Here is a 24,074-nt window from a genome sequence, read left to right on the forward strand (position 1 = left end):
ATGAAATAACTTTTAAATGTACCCTGTTATCATGGCTTAACCCCAGACAGCAACTAAACACCACGCAGCCGCTTGCTCTCTTCACCTCCACCCAGTGGGATGGGGGAGAGAATAGGGGAAAAAAAAGTAAAACTTGTGGGTTGAGGTGAGAACAGTTTAATAGGACAGAAAGGAAGAAAATAATAATGACAGTAACAATAATAAAATGACAATAATAATAATAATAAAAGAATTGGAATATGCAAAACAAGTGATGCACAATGCAATGGCTAACCACTCGCCAACCGATGCCCAGTCAGTTCCCAAGCAGCGATCCCCCCAGGCCAACTCCCCCCAGTTTATATACTGGGCATGACATCACATGGTCTGGAATACCCCTCTGGCCAGTTTGGGTCAGCTGTCCTGGCTGTGTCCCCTCCCAACTTCTTGTGCCCCTCCAGCCTTCTTGCTGGCTGGGCATGAGAAGCTGAGAAATCCTTGACTTAGTCTAAACGCTGCTCAGCAACAACTGAAAACATCGGTGTGTTATCAACGTTCTTCTCATGCTAAATCCAAAACATAACACTATACCAGCTACTAGAAAGAAAATTAACTCAATCCCAGCCAAAACCAGGACACCTGTATAATACCTACCAGGCACTTCTCACCATAACTGTTGGACAGCTGTCTTCAGGAAGAAAGGACTTTACAATCCCCACACCTTGCACTGGTTTAGCCCCAAGGACATGGGCAGTGCATGCGGTCAGTGTACCTGAGGGATTTTCCAGAATCACTGGGAGCACCAGGACATCCCACAAGGCCATTTGAGCTGTTAGTTTTAGCCCCTTCCAACTGAAGTTGTACTCCTGAAGGATGGAAGTTGAGGAGAAAGCTTTTGCGTTTTGCCAGTGCTTGGGAGAAGCCCTGAACCATGGGTTTGACAAAAGGACTTACTGGAGCAGAAAACGGATAAAATGCCTAGATCACTCAAAAATGTTCTTAACTGAACTTCTTAAAAGTAGGGGTTATCTCACTTTTGTTGTTGAGTTTAACTCTGCTATTTTTATCATGTTTACCTATCTCTGTACTGACTCCAGGGAAAGAGGAGAAAATGAACTCGTGCATAGACTTAATGTGCTGTCAGCCTTTCACATTTCGATGTAACTTCATGTGATCGTTCTTTTAACATAGTTATTTTGATGGAATTCATTGCTAGTAGCAGATAGTAAGATTACTAAGAAAATAAATGTTTGTTTGTTTAGTTTCCATATAGCTCTTCCGTACCTTGTTTTTCCCTCATAGGCTGGGGTGATGGGAGTGAATATGAGAATAGTTCAGGTTAAACATAAGCCTACATACAAGGTGTAATGCTGTAGTTTGTATGTTCTGTTTGAGTCATCCTTTGCTGGTTTAAATATGATAAAAGATATTTTGTTAAATTACATGCTGCAGTAAATAATAGAGCTTTTCTTTAAGCCTGTGCTAGAAATAATGTCAAATGAAAAAATATTTTTGTATCAGATATGATTATATGAAAACACATCCTTCTGAGAAAATGCATCTAGCAGTGGTTGCCTGTGGTGAAAGACTGGAGGAGACACTTACTATGTTGAGATCAGCCATTATTTTCAGCATCAAACCTCTCCAGTTTCATATTTTTGCTGAGGACCAATTGCATGAGAATTTCAAAGACATAGTAAGTACCCAAATAACTTATTTAATCATTTTGTAGTACAAATTGAGTAATATATAGGAATTTCTCTGTTTCTTGGGTAGTAGTTGTTGGACATAGTGGCAGAAATGCAGGGGTCTAAAAATAAGGTAATAGACAAGTCTTTCGTAATGTTGGATGGGGATTTTTGAAATTTTTTTCCTGCAGAAAAATGCCAGTTGCTGATATCAAAGCTTTTCATAGAGATAGACCAGAACTTCCTGATTTGTCATCTTGAATCTGTTAAATACAAACCTGATGTTCTGAACACAAACCAGTTATCTTGTGTGAGCTTATTTAAAGTTGGTTTTACAAGAGAAAAGAGAGGTCTGTCCTTTTTTGTCCCTGTGCTTACAGTATGAGTCAGCCTTACATTGTCTAAACAAAGTGAAACATAAGTCTTTGAAAATGGTAGATATGGTTATGTCTAATTTTAGTAAATTCCAGTTAATTAATAGAACATTATGACTGGAGTAGCAGTATTAGAAGCTGACTAGTATATAGCTGTGGAGGATTGTACTATTTTTGTGCTTAAAATGTCACACTATGACATTAGTATGTTATACATACTAATATATATATGCTAATGTCATGTGAACAGTATCTGTGGCAAAAATTGGGTAAGGTTATTTTAAATTGAGAAGACTTCATTGGTATTTCTCCTGTGAAAACTAGTTAAGAGGGGAAAAAGTTTTATTTGATGTATTTGCTGTTTGGAAATACTAATTTATTTTACTTGTTCTTCGGTATATGATCTGATATGATGTGTTTTCTTCATAGTGGCCTGCAGGTGCCACTTTTTGTTCAAATATTTTGACTAGTCGACAGATTCTTGTAGTTCAGGAAGCATTTCTGTTATGGAAGAGGTGTTGCAGTTGTGTTCAATTATCAATTTGAATGGGGGATTGATTTCTTTTTTGTAATAGAATTGAACTGAAGTAATTTTTGTGATCTCTTTTCACATAGCTTGATGACTTCCCCTATGAAGGAAAAGTTAATTACACATTATATCCAATAACATTTCCAACTGAGAGTGCAGCAGAATGGAAGAAATTGTTTAAACCCTGTGCTTCACAAAGGCTATTCTTGCCAGTAAGTTATTCTGTAATAGGACAATAAAGAAGTCTGTTTATGAAGCATCAAGCTGTCCATGTTAGTCTAATTTCTGCTTAGTTTTAAATTAAGTACTACTAGTCCTAAAAGTTACTTTTATGACATCCTAAAAAACCCTCTGAATTTAACCTTCTTCTGTGGCACTAATACACTCTGAATAAAAGTCCTTTTCTTACTTGCTGCATTATGGCACAGTATCCTCAGTGAGAGGTGCAAGTCATGTCATCCTCTCAGAGGTAAGAAGGAGTTATCACACCTCATCTCCTCATTTAGTTGGAAAGTTTCCTGCATGTGGGGGTCAGAGGAGTGTTAGAGAAAATGAAACAAGAAATGGGCTATTGTTGCCAGAGTGTTTTGTGCAGCCTTTTCTTTGGTCATCCAAGACACTTCAGAAATCGTACTTCAGGCTATGTGAATTCTAGCAGTGGCAGCTATCTCCCAAATACTGTCTCTTCTGGGGCTCCCTTGCACCTCTCCCTTGTTTGATTAGATGCATAGGAAAGCAAGGGAACAGGAGATAAATAGGAGCTCCTGTTATGGTAATGTTTCACCTGTCCTGCAACCTACTCCTGAGGAGCCCCGGGATGTAAAATGTAGACTACTGCCTTTGCATTACTATTCTATATAGAACTTCTGTTTCACTCTACAGAAATTCTCCAAAATGAGAGGAGAGGAAATGATGACAAATTTATTGACTGCAAACTGTCAGTCTAAAGTGAATTTATTTGCATATAACAAAAATGTATTAAACTTTATTGTGTAATGGTAGCAACTTCTGTTTTATGAAGAGAAGCTCAATAAAACTTAAAAGTTTGGTTTTAAATTTCTTTCTCTCACAGTTAATCCTCAAAAATGTGGATTCGCTACTGTATGTTGATACTGACATCCTGTTTTTGAGACCTGTTGATGATATTTGGTCTTTTCTGGGAAAGTTCAACTCCACACAAATTGCTGCAATGGCACCGGAACATGAAGAGCCTCGTATCGGGTGGTATAATCGCTTTGCTAGACATCCCTATTATGGAGTAACTGGAATAAATTCTGGAGTCATGTTAATGAATATGACACGTATCAGAAGAAAGTATTTCAAGGTATGTCTGTTGCCTTTATTGCATTTTCTGTGGTTTTACATCTTTTAATTCTAATCCTGTTTCAGATTCATGTGGGACAGTATTTTTCAAAATGTTTTTCTTGTAAATGGAATAATGCTCTCAAAATACATTGTGTTTAAAATGGTATCTAACTTGTGTTTTCTAAATGTCATTCACTGTAAGGCTTGGAATTCCTGAATTTCAAGTGTGCTTGATTGTTTTAATTTTTCTTAGTTCTGAGAGATCCCGTGACTTGATAGAGTCTGCTGTAAATTACATTTGTCAGTATATATTTTGGTATTTTTTTCTTCACTGTAGAGATCCCAGAAAACAGTTAATGTATACTGTAAACTAACTTTAAAAATGTGTGTGGTAGTACGACCAGGAGGTGGTGCTAAAACATTTAGTAAGTTATTTAAACTCTAGGATTTCCAAATTTTGATCTTTTACATTGTAACCAGGTGATTATCACCTTAAGTATCTTTTGATTTACTTTGAAGTCATAGTTTTTGTAGAGAAGCAAGTTCACCATGAAAGTACTTGCTAAAGCAGTGCATGCAGCAGCAGAAATGGTCATTGCTTCACAGATGGGAAGCTTTTTCTTACACACGTGAAACACAAGTACAAAAGCAGTGCTACATGATTATGCTAGGGGAAAAAGTACTTCTCTGTTTAAGAGAAGTTTGATTGGGGAAAACCAATCTTGCAGTCAAAAGCTGTTGGAAGGTGCACCCATAAGAGGGGCAATATAAACTTGCAGTAGACGTTACTACTTCTCCCCCATTTCCAATTTAAGAAAGATTTAGCTTTTATCTTAACGTTCTTGCTATGTATTTTTTGTTATGGAAATACAGAGAATTGAAGAAAAATGGAGAATGGATTATCTTGGTTGTACTTAAAGTAGAAAGTTATAGGTTATAGTAGCTATAGTATATAGCTGTAGTTTCCCCAAGAAGAAAACTTCTCTGTATATATCATCAGTGGAATCTTGCATTGTCTACTTTATTTGTTTGTTTTCCTGATTATAGCATCTGGAGAAATGAAAATATTGAAAAGTATAACAATAAAAATATGGGACTGAAAACTGCATGTATCTTAACCTCTGACAATGCATTTCTGTGTAGCGGATTATTTTTAGTGTGGTAAACTCCGAGATAAGGTTGGTCTTTCATTCATACTGTGCCAGAATTCTGGTTGGGCTTCTCAGTAGAACTGTGGTTATCAATTTCTTGGGAACTTTATCCATTTTTACTAAAATCGGAGTTAAAATTTTCAAAAGTATACAGATTATGTAGGATACTAAAATTGTCTTTCAAATTAACTGCAGTTTTCTAAAGGACAATATAAAGTCCTTTCTCCTTAATACCTAAAATTGGTGGTTTCTTAAAATTTAAGTCTATATGTACAGATTCAAGTAGGCAAAATCATTCATTAATATTTTGAAATTCAAAATGGAATATTGCAGCTTTCCCTTGGTACTAGAGGGCTGGAGTATTTTCCAGGTCCTGAAAATACTTGCAACATAGTCCTGTTGTTGCCGTGTTGCATATTTATTATGCAATGAAACATGTCAGATTGCTAAACCAAAACCAACCTTGGAGGAAGTGATTTTTTTATAATTGCTCTTTATTATGGAGGGTGAATGTCTGTGATTTATAAGACCTCAGCTGTAAGGCAGGGCACAAATCCGTATGCTTTTCTCGTGATCCTGCTGGCAAACTTCAGTATACCTAACATGATGTACAGTTTCTGGCTAAGTGGGCCACTGAACTTAGTTCTGTAGTAAGGAAGATTGTGTGTCACAACTGGTATGGGGAATCAGAACAAAAAAAAAAAGTCTTGAATTGTACTGAAAACATTCATCTTAATGCTCTTCTCAAATTGTTCAGTACATACTGTACTAAGCAAGTCTGCTTGATGAGTTGCTGGCTTAGCATTCATACAATTAAGGGAAGGGAACTGAGATTGGAATGAGCTACCCAGTGCTGTGCAAATACACTGAATACTCAGATTTATGAAAGAGCACTTGAGAAAGGGAGGCAGAAACAGAGCAAAGCTTCCCAATAGCAAAGCACATCATTCAAAGACCTTTTTGATGGCTTGAGTTAAGAAAAAAAAAAAGGGGGGGGGGGGCAATTAACCCATTCCCTGCTCCACTTCAATTGTTTTAAATGTTAGAAATACAGCATTTTCTGCCCTTAATTGTTAGTTGTGATTCTTTGGCACTCTTCCCAGGGTTCTATGGTCACTTCAGACTTAGACTTTCCCTTCAGTGTCTGATGCATATATGCTTCTGACCCTTGCTTTCGCATGTCTTCTGAACTTCATACTTGTCCAGGAATGCTTGTGTGCGCACTGCGGCTATTCCTCAAACATTTGAGACTAGTGGTACACATAAATACTATTTCACTCTTGCTTGATAGTAAGAAGTAGAAAAGAAATAAAAAAGGTGTTGTGTTCTGTATACCTGGGGTTTTGGGCAGTTGTTTGTTTTCTTTGTTTTGTTTTGGGTTTGGGGTTTTTTTTGTGTGTGTGCAGCTTTTAACATGGTTGCTGAGAACTTATTTCTTGCATGAATTTAATCTTTTTCCTTCTATTCCTATACCTTTTTTCCTCCCTGCTTTCATCATCCTGCACATCTTTCCTGGAGACTTATCTTGAGCAAGAAACACTGATATAATGTTTGGATGCGTGGTGTTTTGACATACATGGATTTTCTGCTTCAGCTGAAGCGTTTTGAAATGCCCTCTTTGGATACCCTTCTTGATTTAAAACCTTGCCCCAGTATCTTTTAGGGCCTTGTATAACAAATGCTGAGCATCTAGCTGAGCATCCAGGTGTTTTGCCTCTGTCTTTGTATGTTTCTGGCAAGTGTAATGTTTGTTACTTGTTCAAGCTTTGAATTTGTAGAGATAGATACTTTCTCCTGTGTAACTGGCTTGCTAAGACTCTGTGTTAGACCTTATTGCCAGTGACCAGCATACTTACCAGTGGAGACTTTTTGGTATTGGAAGGCTCAGAATTGTTTCTGACAGGAGACTACCCATGCTGCTGATTTAGTCCTTCCACCTGTTGGACACACTGGAGAAGTGTCCTGTAGTATCAGGCTTGTGGTAGCATGCTCAGCCCAGTCAGAACAGTTTGAGTATGTCTAATCAGAGAGCTACTAGGTTACCTGAAACTTAGTCCTTGATTGTTCTCTCGTATCATAGCTAAATAGTGCAGCATGGGTAATGACTAAGCAGGAAATGAGTTTCTGTTATACAATATTGATTATTGAGATCTTGGCTTAGAGAGCACTCAGCAGGGGAACCATTTAGTTTATGCTCCCCTAGTACCTAGCATGTGGTCCCACAAGCTTGCGGAGCATCACAGGGCCCTAAGATGCACAAGCTTTATTACAAAAACTCTGCTGTTTGTGGAGACTTGCAGAGACTTTGTTTTCATCTTCAGGTTCTTTGAAAGTCTTAAAAGGAAGAGTGGTTGATATGAAAAATTGCAAGCCTCACAGCAAAACTTTGAAAAGGGTTTAGTGTAGCTGAGACTATACACGGTAGGCCTGAGAGTGTATGGCTTCCCTTGTGACTGATAGTAAAGAAGCTACTAGTCTCAAGCCTTTAGAAGAGAGGTAAACCAAATTCAGGGGTAGGGACTATCATAATACCCCTTGCCAGCAACACTGCAGATGCTTTTGGACCTTTACAGATACTGTCCCATGTCGTGTCCCATTAACTCTTCCGGTCAAATACAGTAGAACTAGAAAATGCTTCATTGTCTTATAGGAAGGTCTGAATTTGTTTATATTCATTCACTCAACAAATTCCTCAAGGAGTGTAAAAGTTCTGGGAATTTTTGTATCTTTAAAAAGCTGCCTGTAGACCTTTTTGTATGACTGTCTAGTGGCTAGAGCACTTGTCTAAACAGTGGAAGTTTTGGATCAGGATATTCCTCCAATACAATGGATTTGAACCTGTGGGTTCTTTGTCTGTTGTAGTTTCTTCAGCCTGAAATTACAGGCTGAGCTGCTCGAGGCCTTCAAGCATCTTTCTTCTGTTGTCACATTGATTTGTAAGAGTCAGGAGGAACCAGAAGATGAATAACTAAAAAGGAGAACCGGAGACTTTAGCCAATAGTTATAGTGCTCACCTGGGTAACAGAAAACCTGTAGTTCCTGTATTGCTCCAGGGTTAAGTCTTCTTTTATCCACTTACTTATTCAAGCCTCAATCTTCTCAAGACTCTCAGGTCTATTCATTTCAGACAAGCATCCTACTTACTTGGCTATCTGTGGTGCCTGATGGAAGTTGTCACTCCTGGTCCTAACTATCTTGTCTTCAGTGTTTTGAGACTCTGTGTATATATACAGTATAAATATATGCACTGTATATATACATATATATGCACACATGTGTATACATATGTACAGATACATATGCGTGAACATGTATGTTATTGAATATAGTGTGGTCATTAAACAGTGCGTAACTGGACGCAAGACTAGAATTGGTAATGAAGCTTCCGATGGTTAGTGCCTGCCTGTTGTCTTTGCTAAGCAGCAATTAGAAAATGGGAATGTAAAACATGCAAGAGTATTTAGGAGATGGAAGAGGTAATAGTAGATGACTTTTTTTTATATTTGTATACATATAGATGTAGATAACTTTAAACTGGAAGAGACGTAGCAAATACCACAGATACGGTGTTTTAACAAAAAGTCCTAGACCAGCGAATAGAGAACAATGACTTTTATCAAATTTATTAAGGAACTTAGTTGTTGTGATGCCTGAGACACAGGCAGGCATGAAAAGGAATGAGCTCTTAGAAAATCAAACAAGCCCCAAACAAAATAATTCCAGATAGTATGTGCAAAGGAGAGGTTTCATGGGTATGCTTTAGACAAAAAAAGATGAAAGTTCAGAGAGTTTCTATGACCTAATCTATTATACACTTTTTTTTTTTTTTTACCATTCAGTATTGCTGTATAGTTCCAAGAAATATGGTGAGCCTGTGCAAAAGCTAATTGCTTCTAAAAGGAAGGTTCCCATCTCTTAACAGCTGCTTTCCCCTGCCTGCTTTTCTTATTTACTTTGTCCTAGCTTCTGGTGTTTGTTGGTCCTTTCTATGATTCAATTAAATTTGGTAACAGTAGAAAAAATAAATCCTACTGCTGGGTTAGTGAAGTAAATCAGCTCACAAAAACATCTAGGAAGCGTTAGCACTACACTGTTAATGCAAGAACAGGATAGTCATGGAACCAGAAGGGAGAGGGCTTGCTCTCATTTGTCATTAAAGAAATTTAAATTGGCCTACTCTTTGTAGGACACAGCTGCAGTTTGTTTAGATATTACTGTGTGATTTGAGTATTTTTCCTCAACTTTGTATTTTCTTACTAGAATTAAGAGAAAGGTAATACTAGGTTGCTACAGGCTAAATGTGATGGCTCTTGTAAGTCTAACTTCAGCCTTGGCCAGGCAGAAGTCTTCTGGGACAGAAATCAGTAATGACCAAACTAATTAAAACACAGAATCTAAACCAAAAATAGATATAGGAGAATATCTTAATGTCCTTATCTATATGTTGTTCTTACACATTTTCTTCCACTCAAAAAACCCTAGAATTTTGAGGGTTCGTAAACCTCTTTAACCTTCTTTGCAACTTGTTGAATATTGGAGAGGTTTATATTCTGGAAATCCTTAAGTTACCATAGAGTTATTTTTCTCATATTTACTTAAGTAACTTTTGAAAAGCAATTCTATCATCAATTTGGATTGAAGTTGTCATTCTACTTCTCACACTGTTTGACCTTACTACAAGTTATAGTAGAATTTTAGAGGAGGAGGTTGTATAACTATTTAAATAGTTTCTCCTCCTTTGTGATTCTTACACTGGTTTCATTATACATCAGTGTTAATAAAATAATATATATCTCTTTTCTATTTATGCAAAAGTTATTGAAATATTACAATTTCCAATTCTTAACTCTGATAGTGCTATTTGTCAAGTAGTATTGCTTCTAGACATCTGGCAGTGTGTTGTATGCTGTTACCTGCTCTGCATCTTCTTGTGATATACTCTGGATTTCACTGCTATTAAAACTATACAAGTTAAATGAAAAGTATATGAAATAATGACTTCAACAATTTGAAGTAATATATCTATGGGTTGCTCTAAAATGTATTTACTACTGTATATTCTCTTATCATGATTATCCTGGTATCACTGAGCTAATTTAATTCCGTTTTCAATTCTTAGCTTTGAGTCTAAATTTAAACCTTAGGTCAATATTCTATGGATAGCAAAGTTCAGGTGAGGGAGTAATCTTTACCCACTGTGATTCAGTCTGGTTTATTTGCTTTTTGGAAGGTTTTAGCTTGGTGTTAAGCCCGTGTTTTCTTTTGTTTAATCACATTGCACTGAGCCTAATGATAATTCTTGTAAGAGAAGAATTCTCTTGTGCATTTCTTATGCCTGCTCTCATCAAATACTTGCAAGCAATCATAGTCATAAATTTTTTAGGACGGGAGGGACTGTAATATTCCATTTGGCTTCTTGGATAATATAAGCTATAGATCTTTTTTGTATTAATTCTTGTCTGAAATCTGATAGTATTTCTTTTTTTAGTCTTCAATTCTGAAAGCCCTTCATATTTGAGGGCTGAAATGATTTGAGGAAAGACTAAAAACTGAATTGCTAACTTTTGCACTTTCTAGCTTGTCAGTGGAAAGCTCGGAGAATAAAGTCTTGATACTGTAATTCTAAAACTGAGTATTTTGCTCCTGGTAATCTTTTCTGTTTCTTAATATGGTATTTCTGTATACAGATCCCAAACCATACTGGAGTTCTAATTTTTTTTTTTTTTTTTTTGCAACTTGGTTAAAAAGAATCAAGGGTGCAATCCTGTACTTGTTCAGGAATTTTCTCTCTTTGGGACTTACTGTTATTCCATCCTCACTCTCCTAACTGAAGTAGAGGGTAGAGAATGAGCAGCCTTGTTCCTTTTCTGTTCTAGTTGAGCTTAAATGTGGTGTAAAGATAAGAAATTAGCTTTAGAATATGTAACCTGTTAATGCTGCAGATGGTGACCCCTTTGGTAATGTGGAGTTCAGCATAGGCCAGCTTACTGCAAGTAGCACCTCCTCAGCCAAAACCTTAGAAGAACTCCTTTTCCTTTTCCTTTGATTTTACAAAATCAAGAATTTGGGAATTAAGTAACAGCTGTTGGTTTAGTGTCTTACTGCCTTTTGCTAGTGAAAAGTTGTACCTTTGCTGTGGAAGTTCAAGTTCAGTAACTAAAAAAATTAGTTAAACTCAATGAAAATTCTTTTGAAGAACCTTTGAAGGATTTCTGTATTTTTGTACACTGCTTTGTAGCCAATATTTTTTAGCTGTATGTGTTTGGGACTATTTAATAATTAATTTTATATTGAGCTGTTTTGAACTTTTGAAGTTAACGTTGAAACCCGTCTATATTATCACTCTGTGAGAAAGACAGAGAAATTGCATAGTGTGGATATTTAAATAGTGCCCATCTACTTGCACACATCACTTAAATGCACTTTTTGTGTTAGATGCTACTGCTGCATAAAAAACCCCTTGCTATTTCTTAGAACTCTTGGTTTAAGATGTTTGGGGGAAATCTTGAAGACAAAAATTTAATGTGGCAGTTAAATAGAAGTAGGAGATGCATATGATTTTCCTTATGATAAATAAAGCATATTGGAAATGTCCATAACTATTTTCCTTAGATATGCTCATTTGTTTAAAAGGAAGAAATCATCCATACATTTGAGATTTGTAACTCTGAAAAGCAAATTACTGCGATTCTGTAGGGCATTTCCTTCTTTATAGGTATAATTGTTCTGAATGTGTGTTGTTTTGCTTTGTTTTGTTTAATAGAATGATATGACACCAGTCCGATTACAGTGGGGAGAAATTCTTATGCCACTGCTGAAGAAGTACAAGTTGAACATAACATGGGGTGATCAGGATCTATTGAACATTATGTTTTTTCACAATCCAGGTAAATCCACATTGATTCTAAGTCTAGTACGACAAAGTTGATCTTTTCCATGATGTTCAAAAATCCAGGAAAATACTCTTTTAGCAGACTTCTCAGTGAAAGTATTCAAGGGACTCTTCACTTCTTTTGTTTTCTGAAAGTGTTTACTTTGAGAGAGAGCATTGGAGCTTGCTTGAGTGTAATTAGCTGTTAGGTTTCAAAACAACTGTACAGAAATTTACGAAGCAGCCTTAAGAAAAAAAGAGGTTAGTGTATTTCCTGAAAAGATTTTGATACTTAATCCAGAGTTCTCATTTTTCTGCACAGAAAGTCTTTATGTCTTTCCTTGCCAATGGAATTATCGGCCTGACCACTGCATCTATGGAAGCAATTGTAAGGAAGCTGAAGAAGAAGGTATATTTATTCTTCATGGAAACAGAGGTGTTTACCATGATGATAAACAACCGACTTTTAGGGCTGTCTATGAAGCAATAAAAAATGTAAGTGTTTCCAGCATTATACTTGGACAAAGTTATTTTTTTGATGTATTTTTATCTACAGTGCTGCATATAGGTTTTGTTGATACTCACCTTGATTGCAACAAAGTAATTTTTTTCTCTTTTAAGTGATGCTAAGTGTTTCACCAATTTTTCCTTTACTGCTTGGATAGAATTCTAGTGTATTCCTTTTGTGATGAGCATCTTTTGAAACATAGTGTAGACTATGTCTAGGTTAGGATTCTAAAACATTGCCTCTAGTTGTCAATGTCTATTTAAAAGGCTTTATTCCCATTCCTTTAATAAATACATCTCATAAACTGTATGAGCATTTGGTGATCACCAGAAGCTTCATTTTTCTGCAGATTTTAAAATGCAGAAAAAACCCCTTCTTCACAAAGTTTGTGTGCATTTGCTGCAACATTTCAACATTTAATTGTAGCTAGATTTGGTTTGTAGAAAATATTTTTTTATACTGTGTTTTGACCTTTTCTAGAGACTCAGTGTATTAATATGTTGCTGTTCCTTTAAATACCAAGCACAGTGAATTCTTTTCATGCTGCAAATAAGTCATCTAATAAACTATTTATCACTACATCAGTATACTCACTGAAGAGCTGTAAAATTTAGCACTGATGCACATTTTAATGTAGCAGGCTATTGTGTGTGTATAACCTTCAAAAATCAATAGTATATTTTAATGGTGCTTTATTACATATTGTCATATGGATATAAAAATGAAGAAAAGTACTTTTGGGGGTCTGAGAATACATTGGAGGGAAAGTGAATGTGTTTCCATAAAAATACGATGTCTTTGTTTCTTTTGAGCATTGTCAAAAACAGAAGAAAAAATTATTTCTTTTTATTTATGAACCCATTTGGTTTATGAATATGTCAGAGAAAGGATGTAAACCACCGCTGATTCGGTGGTAATAAGATCAACAAAATTATGTTACTTTGAAATGCTGTTTGAGCTTATCATTTGTTTATAAAAAATATTGCACTGTTGAATTAATGACTTCTTTATTTCAAGTCCATGTTAAACATAGTATGTTTGACCATCATTCAGTTTAATGAAACTTCAGTAGTACCACTTTTCGTACTGTTGTTTCATTATAATTTGATGAGAATTGTATTCCTTAAAAGTTATATGTCTTTCAAGAAAGTTACTGTTCAACAAACAAACAGAAATCATTTTAGATCTGTAAATTTTAATTTAATAAGGTAATTTTAAACTTCCTCCTTGCCTGTCTGGATATGTTAATTTGCTTACATTAAAAAAAAAAAAAAATCTTGCTTGTTAGGCTTATTGAAAGCATTAGAGAATATTTCTGTAATGTAGAGATGTTTTTCAAATATTGTATTCAGAAGCTCTTAGTTCTTAAAAATGTTTAACAAACCTATAGAAAGCAAATATGATGTTCAAACGCATTGTTATAAAACTGTTTAATAATTCTGAATAATGACACTCCTCCGTATTGACCTTAAATCTTCTTTTCTTAACCTCTTTACAGTATTCATTTGGAGATGATCTGATTCATTCCCTGTTGCAGCCCCTAGAACTGGAATTAAGGAAAACCATGCATACATACTGTGGAAGAGTATACAAAGTGTTCATAAAGCAGCTAACAAAAAGCGTAAGAGACTTGTATGCCAGAAGATCAAAGGGAAGGTGATTTTTACTCCAAGCTGTTAAATCAAGAGACTGAATTAACATACTGATCAAAAGGTGCAAAAATTCTAATGTGGCTTGAATCAGCTCTTCATGTGCCCAGATAAAAGTTTACTAGCATACATAAAAATGAAGAAAATATTAATGTAATGAAGAACAGGAACTTTTTTCTGCAAAGGCGACTTTTTGCTCTTTTGAAGTTTAATCACTGCTAATGTTTGTCTTGGATCTGGTGATTTGGGTGTTACTGGCTTCTATGGCCAGTAGTTTTAGTCTGCATAATTCGGTTATCCAATGATCAAATGAACAAGGAAGAAATTAAGATGGCTCTATTTGGGAGTGTACCTCATATATTGTCTAAAGTTCTGTTAAACTGTGAATGTAGCAATAACTGAGTCAGCGGCACTAACCTCACTTTAAAGGTGTGAGCCTTTATGTAAACAAAGTTGTTTACAAGTGCAGAAAATACTCTGTTTTCAAAGAGATGTGATATAATCTTTGACAATCTGTATGTGCCTTTATATGTTCATCTCTTACATGTTGAAGTACTGTTTTGACAATCTCGCTTATCTTGGATGTTAACTGCACACTATAAATATGATTTTCTGAGAAATTAGTAACTAGTATGTGATACTAGTTTTCTCTGGTAGATACGGAGGCTTTTCAATATACAGCATTTGTTTCAATGTTGTTGAGCCATCATGGCCAAAAGACAGCGCAGAGTTGAGGGTTTTTTTAGCAAAAATTCGGTTCGAAGTTACATCTTACAATACTTTTTAAAAATTACATGGTTTTGCAGCTTTCTAGGGCGTTTTGGAAGTAGGAAAAAAAAAACAGTGGAAAGCTGTTGCCATTGTATTTCCTTACTAAGAATCATTATCTGATGTTTATTATAGAGTATTTAGTACCTAAAAGTAAAGAGCTGTAATAAGAGTTCTGATGCTTCATCAGACTGTATATTAGATGGATTTCTTAGAGAATATATCTTGTTACCGTTTTTTTTTAATAACATGGCTTTAAAATAGTTGTGGGGCAGACCCTCAACTACGTGAATGCATGACTGTCAAGAGGGTGATAGTGATTTACAACAGATAAGGATTAGGCTTTCTTTCGTTATTTTAGTGAAAAAAACCAAGCTCTGTTTATGTAATACAAACTTTTTTTCAGAGAAAAACATGAAGAAAAAGGCTGAGTTCTAGTGTTACAGTAAAATATTATTTAAACTTGCATGGTGTGAAATGTATTTGTAAAGTATATTTGAACTTGGATAACCTGTCTAACTGAGATGAAGTCTTCATAAAGTGAGTTTTTGGATTCCAGAAAAGTTCCTGTGTGTTGAACACAGAGGATCAACTCACTGACTTGCACCTTCATGCCAACCCCATTTAGAAGCTTAATTTTTGTGGCTGTTTCCTTGTCAAAGGCAGGCTGGCTCTGACTCCCAGATCCATGTGAGCTGGACGAATGCTTTAGCAGTACAAAACCACACTCCATTGTAAGCAGAGTTTATATTCTTCTCCTAATCTCCCTGCTGGCTCAGGGTGTAAATTTCTGGGATGGAAACTAGGAAGCAGTCTGCCTCGCATGTAGTTACAGTCTCTTTTCCTTGCTATGTAACCTTTTGAAGTCTGAAAATCTAGAAATCTGTGTGAAGGTGAATACTGTTATTGACTGATTTTACAATATGCAATGCATTATTTTTTTACATAAATACTGATTTTTATATCAATTTGTGTTCAGCTTTTTTTTTTTACCTGTACTGTGTGTTTGTATTTAAAAATTCTTTCGGCCTGTTTTTTATGTTTGTCTTTGCAGAAACTTTCAATTTTGAATTTATTTTTAGTATGTTGTATGCATGTAAAGATACTGCTTAAAACCCAATGAGCCATTTTAGAGAAAAAGTGGAATGTGAACATTAGCAGCAACCTTTCCACTTAAATTTCAGTTTTTGTGGGGGATTCAAACAAAAAGGGTTAATATTGAAGCTTTGATAGGATAAAAATTATTACTTTGTACTTAATTCAATAGATGTTTACTTAGCATATTACAAATAGCAGAATATACTGCCTTATGCCATAGTTTTTGTTTAATTTTTATTAATATAAACTTAAAATGTTTACCTCAACTAACCATTCCCAAGTAACACTCATGAACATTTCAGAAAACTTAAAAAACAGCAAGTGCTTAGTAGCTTCCATTAAGTAACTCTCCAGAGTATTTGTCTGTTTCGAACAAATTTTTAGTTCCGTAATCCCTATGTCTTAAATTTAGAAAGATGACCTACCTTTAAAAACAAATCTGACTTACAAAGAAAACATTTGGAGACAGTAAGAAGACTGGAAAACCAAGCAGTGTGATAGAAACCAGTTATACTCCCAAACATTTCAATACCTGATTTGTAAGGTTATATGCATATAAGTGTAGAAACTTACATCTAGCCTGCGAATCTTTATTGCTGTCTAGTTTTAGAAACATTGCTTTTTCTGCAGACGTAGCAAGTAACCAACAAAATAGGACCTGACAAATTGTAGTACTTTAGAAATCCCATTTTTACTGATTTATTTGTTATGAAATTATTTAATGCTAATAGAAGTGTAAAGTTTCATAGAAAAATGTAAACATCAGGAAGTGTACATTCAGGTTCAATTAAGATAAATTTGTCTTCATCATGCTTGATTTGTGTCTATATCACAGTACCATTATTCTGTCTCTCTTCAAAGGGATCACAGTATCATGGCAGAGCGATCTATTTGAAGGTGTGTTATCTCATTTGTATGACATTCTATCTCTCTTCGTAGGTGGTATGAAAAGCCAGCTATCCCTTAATGAGACTGAAGCATCCTTATGTATGGTACTTGTACCTCTGCCTGTTAATAAGGCTGTATAAGCCTTATGAAAATGTCTTTCCAGTTATTTGTAGTTTTGCCAAAATTTAGACTGAAGGTGACCTTTAATGCCAGTTGGATTGATTTTGGTAAGCTTTTGATTTAAATTTAGAAAGGTTAAGAGAGGTTTAGAATAAAAAAATATTTTCATTTTTCCTTATTCTGATTTTAAACAGATTTTAAAGCAATACAGGGTTGCCTTTTGCTGGTTTTGACCTAAGTTTCGTCAAGCTATAAACTTCTGGCAAAATGTTGTTTGGAAAACTGAATTGTCAACATTTTTGTTAATTTGTACCAGGTTTCTCTCCATACTAGATATACTCCAACCACACAGGGTTTCCACACTTCCATCTGTGCGCTTTCCATAACAGGATGACTGAGAAGCCAGTCTTCTTTCTTTTCCTCCTCCCAAATTATACTTCCCCTCTAGACAGCATGGAAAAGGAAGTAACTGCAGTGTAGTGGTAGGAGGGAGGAGGGAAGGGTCTGGGTCTGCTTGGAATGTTTAGAAGCAGAAGATGTAAAAGGCAAAGCTGAAGGTGCAGTGAATTATCTGTGTGTGCATTATTAGGCTCTCTTGAGTGAAAATAGGAATGAAGCACCGCTGCTTATTTACTCACATTTATGAATGTGATGGTATTTGTGGTGGATTAAATGGGGTGAAACTGAGGGGTAAAATCAGTCTTCCACTTTTTTAGCTTATCTGTAGGAAAATACCTGACTTCTGGTTTCTCCTACCTGATTTATAAAGGTGTCTCCAAACGCATGGACATATCTAGAATTTCCATTTCTTAGAAGTCTTAAGTTCTTTTTCATTCTCTAGTTTCTGTTTCAAATAAAAAGAATTTCGGCTATCAAGCAGGTTTAACAATATTAATTTACTGACTATATACTTTTTATTTTTTTTTACCTGGTTAAGTAGAATATTCCTGTATAATTTAAGTGAAAGTGTAGGCTGTTTGTGTTTCCTTTTTTTTTTTTTTTTTTAAAATAAATTACCCATTTTGAATAGCTGTTATTTTTACATTCTCTCCTGTGGTATCTAATGTGATGACCGTAATTATCATAGCTTCTCAGCCCACTTCACTCCTTTGTGAATGGATGGCATTTGGAATAGCTCCAGTAATTTTGTGTATTAAAATAAGTTGCAGAGAACTGTAATATGAGGGTATGGCTTTTTCTTTACTAGCAGAAAGTGGATTCTTTTGTAGCATAGACAGTAGAAGTATGAAGTAATGGGAAGGTGCTTCTCATCACTGTGGATCTTGGAACAGTTCTTGGATGTGTCTTACGTGGCCATTGCTGTCAGTCTGAGCATACCTGTGCACAGAAACACTCAGAAGTGATGTCATAACTTGTATTGTTCAAAAGGAACCTTAAGGATTTTTCTCCCATGTTTCTAATCTCTTTGGATATCTTCTGTTCTGTTTCTTTTTTGCTACTTCAGTTCTGTCCAGCTGAACATATCTATATATTTGAGAAGAATAACTTAAATTCCTACAAAGTTTTGCACAAATAACCGCCAATTTATTTGCTTAGGTTGCCCAAGCGGGCAAAGCATGAACCCAGCCCGTCAAATTTTTAAAAATTAAACACTAGTGTACACACTTTAGGTTCCCTTAGGAAAAAAAAAACCAAACAACTGTTGTTTGATCCAGGTTTAGCTCTACAGAGAAACACTTACAACTTGCTTTCTGTATTTAACTGCCAAATCTTAAATAATGCAGGATAATTTTCTACAGAAATGCAGGTTGCCTCACAGTTGCTTTGTAATCCTAGTAGACTACTAGAAACTATTACTCAGGTTTAAAAATAGAATATATTTGCAGAGGTGATAGTGAATTTTCTGCTTCAGGAAGTGAGGAGAAAATCTCATTCTAAAGTAGTTCTCAAAATCTCTCTCTTGTAACCACTTAGTGAATCTGTGTAAGAACAGCTTGTCCTCCAAAGTTGTCATAAAATTTAAGATTTACGATTCTCCAATGCATTTTTAAGCCTTTGTGGGCCTATTAAAATTTTAAGTTTCTTGAAGGAATATTAAGTAATCAGAAATTCTTGCGTTGAAGTTCAGTTGTGTCTCTTCAGTTCTGCTGTTGCTTTATGCACAGCTGCATTCAGTTCTTTAGAGAGTCCTCATTTAAACTTAGAAATGTGCATCCTCCTGTATATTTTCTAGCAAATTTCTACAAGGCTTCTTTCTTCTCCCCTCCTCCTTTTCCCTGCACTGCTTTTAAAAGCTAATCACTAAGCTCTTCTTTCATTTGGATGCTTATAAAAATTACGGGAGATATTATTACAGGTCTCTTTGCAGAGACCTGTAATTAAAGGAGGACCTGTAGTCCTATGGTGGTTGGAGATTTTTTTTTTTTTTTTTTTCCTTCAGATTGCTATTTTATGATGTTCAGGTAGGAGGAATTTTTGAGCATTTAGGAAAGTCATTATGTTTCTTGAGTGATCATCTGGTAGTTTCTTCCCTGAATCAATTAATATTATCCCTGTCCTCACTTATGATAGATGCTTGGCTGCTGTCTGCCTACTTGATCGATATGATTGCAGGTTCCTTTAATCAAAGCGGTGACTGTCACTTTTCCTAGATCTGGATTTTAAGCACTCATCCCATATCTGGGTGCCACCTTAGTTGCACAAACCAGGGACCTAGTCCGTTTCCACTTTCAGATGTCCATCTTGGATTTCATTTCCCTGTTTTAGTTTCCAACTGGACCTGTAGGGGTAAAATACTGAGATAACAAGGAATGCCGAATTTTTCACAACAGCTTAGAGAACTACAGATTTCTGAAAAATAATTAACAATTTTGAAATAGTGTTCTATCCTTGAGCCTAATTTCTGATTTGGTAGATATAAGGGTTAGCATCCTTGGTTCAGTCAAATCATTTGACTTCCAGTGTCAGCCCCTGATGTGGAGGGCCGGCCAGGTATCTCCTAAAAGACCGATTCCTTGTTTCCTTTGAACTCCAAGGAAAGGAACAGCAGCTCTTTAACTGTAAGTCGTTGCTGTAGATCCTCTGTATCCCCCTATGTAAACTCTTCGAAACCAGTAATAACTGTCCCCTTGCTGCTATTTAGTGATACTGGTTTTAGTGTTTTTTCTAAAGGTCATGCTGAAAGGGGAGGGGAAATGATGCAGTTATTCCTGTTGCCTTGTTAGTTCCTGCCCTGCTGTCTTTAGAAATCTACAAGCAGCTTAAAAAAAAACAAACCCAACCACCAAACCCCAACTTTCTGCATCTGGGTGAAAGGCAGAGGAGAAGAAACTGGATGGCTTCTGACACATTAACACCTTCGTTTAGGGATATGCTTTCACTGGTCGTGGGCCTTACTTATAGATTATAAGTCAAGACCATTTCCTTGCACTGTTTATTAAAACAGGTCTGCAAGAGCAGGACTCGTCAGGTTTGATATCGTTTATTGGTGTTTTAAGAGTGCCAAACTTGTAAAATACAGGCATAGTATGTTCCCAAAGTAAGTCCATTAGAAGCCTGTGAGAATATAATCAATCTTAAGTCTACAGTCTTTAAGACTTCTGACTGCTTTTCAAGGTACCTGTTGAACTAATATTCTCACTCAAATTCCCCTTTCTTCCCTCTGTGCTATTTTCCACAGATAATTTATTGATTTCTTTGTCTTTTTAGAGTAAAGAAAAAATTGGGGAGTTTGCTTTAATAAATGTCCCCTTGAAACCAAACAGAATTTTGCTAGGGAAAGAGAGGGACTGTGAAGTTTGCTAGTGATCTTTTCTGTGCTTCAGACTTGTATGAGGTCGTGGAGTGCGAACGTGGAACTTACCTGTGGCTTCCTCACTGCTTGGAGAAGTGCTGCTAGATTGCGCTGTCTTTCATTTCCTCACTTATTGCTAGCATCGAACACTGATTTCTAAAAATGCTTTTCGTGTATTCCTAAAGGGCCTTTCTATTTTATCTAGTTTGTGTTAAATTATTAAACCAACTGAGATGAACAATTTATTAGAATAGCCTAATGCATTTTCTGCTACTCTGGGAGGTCGCTTTGTCTCCTATTCATCCTTTGGGTCATTTAATATCATATCCTCATTCTCAGAATTATAATCTGGGTACAACAGGTTCATTTTTTTCATTTATGTCTATGTCTTATGAATCTTAATGTTCTGCCAGTCATTTGTGTACACATTTTACTAGAGCAATTCACATTAAATCAGTCTGTAATATTCGTATGAATTGCTTTGAAATACAAAAGTAGATGTAGAAGTTATCCTAAACTGCAAGTCTTTGTGGTTGAATTAATGAGTATTTAGGGCATGGGGTTTTTTAGGCTTCCAAGAAAATGAAAGCAATATAGTCAGTTTTAACTCCTGATTTAAGACTAGGAATTTAAATTTAATTAAAGCTGATGTTTTAGCCTTATAATGCAAACCTACTGTGTCTTACTGAGCAGCTGGTGCCTGGGAGACATTGCACTTTGCCTCTTGGATATCGTGAAACTTTAGAAGTATGATGTCATGCAGTTTCTGACTAGTCACCGCTACTCCTATTTTTAAATTTTAAAGTATTCTGCTATGTTTTATTTTACGCTTTTATGCCATGGTTAGTGTTATCCAAGGTGAATTGGGATTGCAGATCTAAACCCAAGAAATAAAAACAGCTTTTGCTACCCAGGGTGTGTTATATACTATATTTGTCTTTTGATTTGATGTTTTTACTAGTCTAGTAGGTAAACTTGATGTATTGGGGGTTTACTGCCTGTCATGGGCACTCATCTTTCCTGCTTGCTGTTCCTGGCTTGCCTCCTTTCTCCACGACCCCTCCAGTCTCCTTGCTGCTTGTCTCTTCCAGGAGTTGGTGTCACTCCATCTGTTCTTCTCATGATGCTCTTTCTGGATCTTGGTGGCTGGTACCTCCCCGCCCCCCATTAGCCAATATTGCTTCTGCCACCAGGTGTGTGCTTTCAGAACTGGGCTGTTTGCTGTGATAAGCTATCATTTCAAGCCAAAAGTGTACCTTGGAGTGGGCATGCTGCTTTCTCCACAGTGCTGATGGATGAGCACATGACTGGGTACGTAAGCATGTTCTTGACCCAAAGCAGGTCCTAAGCAGTGCCCTGTGTTTCTTGGCTGTAGCTCGGGGAATGAACTTAGTTTTTCTTTCAGCTTTGTGTGGACTATTACAAAATTTTAATCATCTTCATTTTTCTGTAGAGATAAAGGCTTTTTGGTGGAGGCTTGCTTTCAGGAAGAAAGCTTGCCCGATGAAGCTGTTACGATGAAACAGAGGTGATCTGAGACATTCTGCTGAGGCAGCCAGGCTCAGCAGGGATTCGGAGAACAGCCTGAGGAAAGGACAAGTGCCAGGGCAGCTGGTGTGTGGTGAGGGGCTTGGTCTCTGCCCTGTTCTTGTAGGTGCTGGACAATCTCTGAGGGAAAAGCAATCTTCAGTCGACTCTTCTTTCTGCGCATGTACAAAGAGAGAAAATTGACTTATGTCTTCAAAAAGCCCAAACAAAGCTTTAGGGGGACTACAGAATGCAACAGAGAGTGCACAGTGTGTAAAATTGTTCTAGCTGAAAAATTAACAGCTGCAAATAGCCCATTGAAACACACAGGGTTTTGAGAAGTACCTTCTTCACTAGTTCATCAAAACAATGAATAAAACTGAGCAAAAATAAGTGATGGTAGGGTATTGCTTAAAAACTAGATCAATATCTTATTTTTGCAGTAATCCTGCTGGTCTACCTTGATCTTTCTTTGGCCAGAAGGATAGGGTGTAATTAATGAAAATTGATTTAGCTTGACGAATAAAGTGTTAACAGTTGCCATTGTAAGAAAAATGAAACATGTAGAAAATTTCCTCTATTTTTGGTGTGTTAGACCTCAAGCAGCCTCTAAATTAATTAGAAGTTGCTTTGTTAATGTATGTTTGTCAAATAGTACATTGGAAAGAACTTTTGTACTTCTGTACAAAAAATATTTTGTATTTTTATCATTTTTTGAGTCTAAGGTTGAATTAATACCTTTCTGCAAAATATATGTATTTTGAGGACACCGCATCCTATAGCATAAGTCTATAATAACAGATGTAAAAATACAATTGCTTTGGAGTGAGAATTGTTGTAGAATGGACATGTTATCCTCTTAGAGTGGTATGTTGTCTCTGCAAATATGTAACTTTTAAGAAATAGATTATATGGTGCGTTGAGCCTACTGCTACTCTTCATTTTCATATAAATTATGACTCTCTGAGGATGCAAACATTTTTTCTTGGTGTCAGCAAAGCGAGTGTGCATTACTCTAAACAGCACTGGAAAGTGGAGCTCAGAGACAATTCTGCCGTGGTACCCACTGGCACGTTTGCAAGCATTAGAGGAGACAAACATAACTGTGTTTCTTAAATAGAACCATTTAGCAGTACTGTGCCTGACTGAAATCAGTAGCTCACTGCTTCAAAATACTATATAAGCACAAAAGAAATATAGTAATGTACAGTCTATATCAAGAAGTACAAATACAGACCTTCTGACCTCCTCTAGAAAACCTCAAAAATCTTCCCCTAATTAGTTTTGCTCCTAAAAGCAAAAGTTCCAGAAGCTCCTTGAAGTCCACAAGGGATTTCACTATTGCTATTGATTTAATATGAAAGTGCTCAGATACCGTAGCAATGGATGGCTGCATAAAGCACCGATAAATTGATTAATAGAGTTTAGCCTTGGGGTGTGTGTTAGTTCATCTAGTCTCATCTGTCATATATCACAAGCCATTAAATTTCTCCCTGTTACTTCTGTACTGAACCCAATAATTTGACTAAAGCATAACTTGTGTCCAGCTAAATCATACCTTTCAGAGAAATGTCTGTCCTGGTTTGAAGGTATGAAGAGGGAAAATACTTCCCTTTGCCAGTTTGTTGCAGTGGTTCATCGTTCTCATGCTGATGAGTGTGTGCCTCACATCTCATTTGAATTTTTCTGGCCTTAGCTTTCAGCCATTGATTCTTTTTATACCTCTCTCCACTGGGGTAAAAAGCTCCTTAATATCCTGCAATTTCTCCTTATGGAGGTACTTAGATTTTGTAATCAAATCACTTCTCGGTTTCCTTTTGGATAAGCCAAACAAATGAAGCTCGTGAACTCTCTCTCACTAAAAC

General features: G+C 36.1%; 1 protein-coding gene across 2 annotated transcripts in view; it reads left to right on the top strand.

Annotated features, from left to right (window-relative positions):
* GXYLT1 (glucoside xylosyltransferase 1) overlaps positions 1 to 15,790 on the top strand; it is a 36,242-nt gene extending 20,452 nt beyond the window's left edge. For both annotated transcript variants that reach the window (XM_052790183.1, XM_052790184.1), the window contains 6 exons: positions 1,501 to 1,675; positions 2,657 to 2,782; positions 3,643 to 3,894; positions 11,790 to 11,913; positions 12,220 to 12,392; positions 13,904 to 15,790. In XM_052790183.1, coding sequence (XP_052646143.1) covers positions 1,501 to 1,675; positions 2,657 to 2,782; positions 3,643 to 3,894; positions 11,790 to 11,913; positions 12,220 to 12,392; positions 13,904 to 14,065 — 1,012 coding nt within the window. In that variant the 3' untranslated portion in view covers positions 14,066 to 15,790. The remainder of the gene's footprint in view (positions 1 to 1,500; positions 1,676 to 2,656; positions 2,783 to 3,642; positions 3,895 to 11,789; positions 11,914 to 12,219; positions 12,393 to 13,903) is intronic.
* The last annotated feature ends 8,284 nt before the right edge of the window (positions 15,791 to 24,074 follow it).

This window comes from Harpia harpyja, chromosome 6 (genome assembly GCF_026419915.1).
Source record: "Harpia harpyja isolate bHarHar1 chromosome 6, bHarHar1 primary haplotype, whole genome shotgun sequence".
NCBI lineage: Eukaryota > Metazoa > Chordata > Aves > Accipitriformes > Accipitridae > Harpia > Harpia harpyja.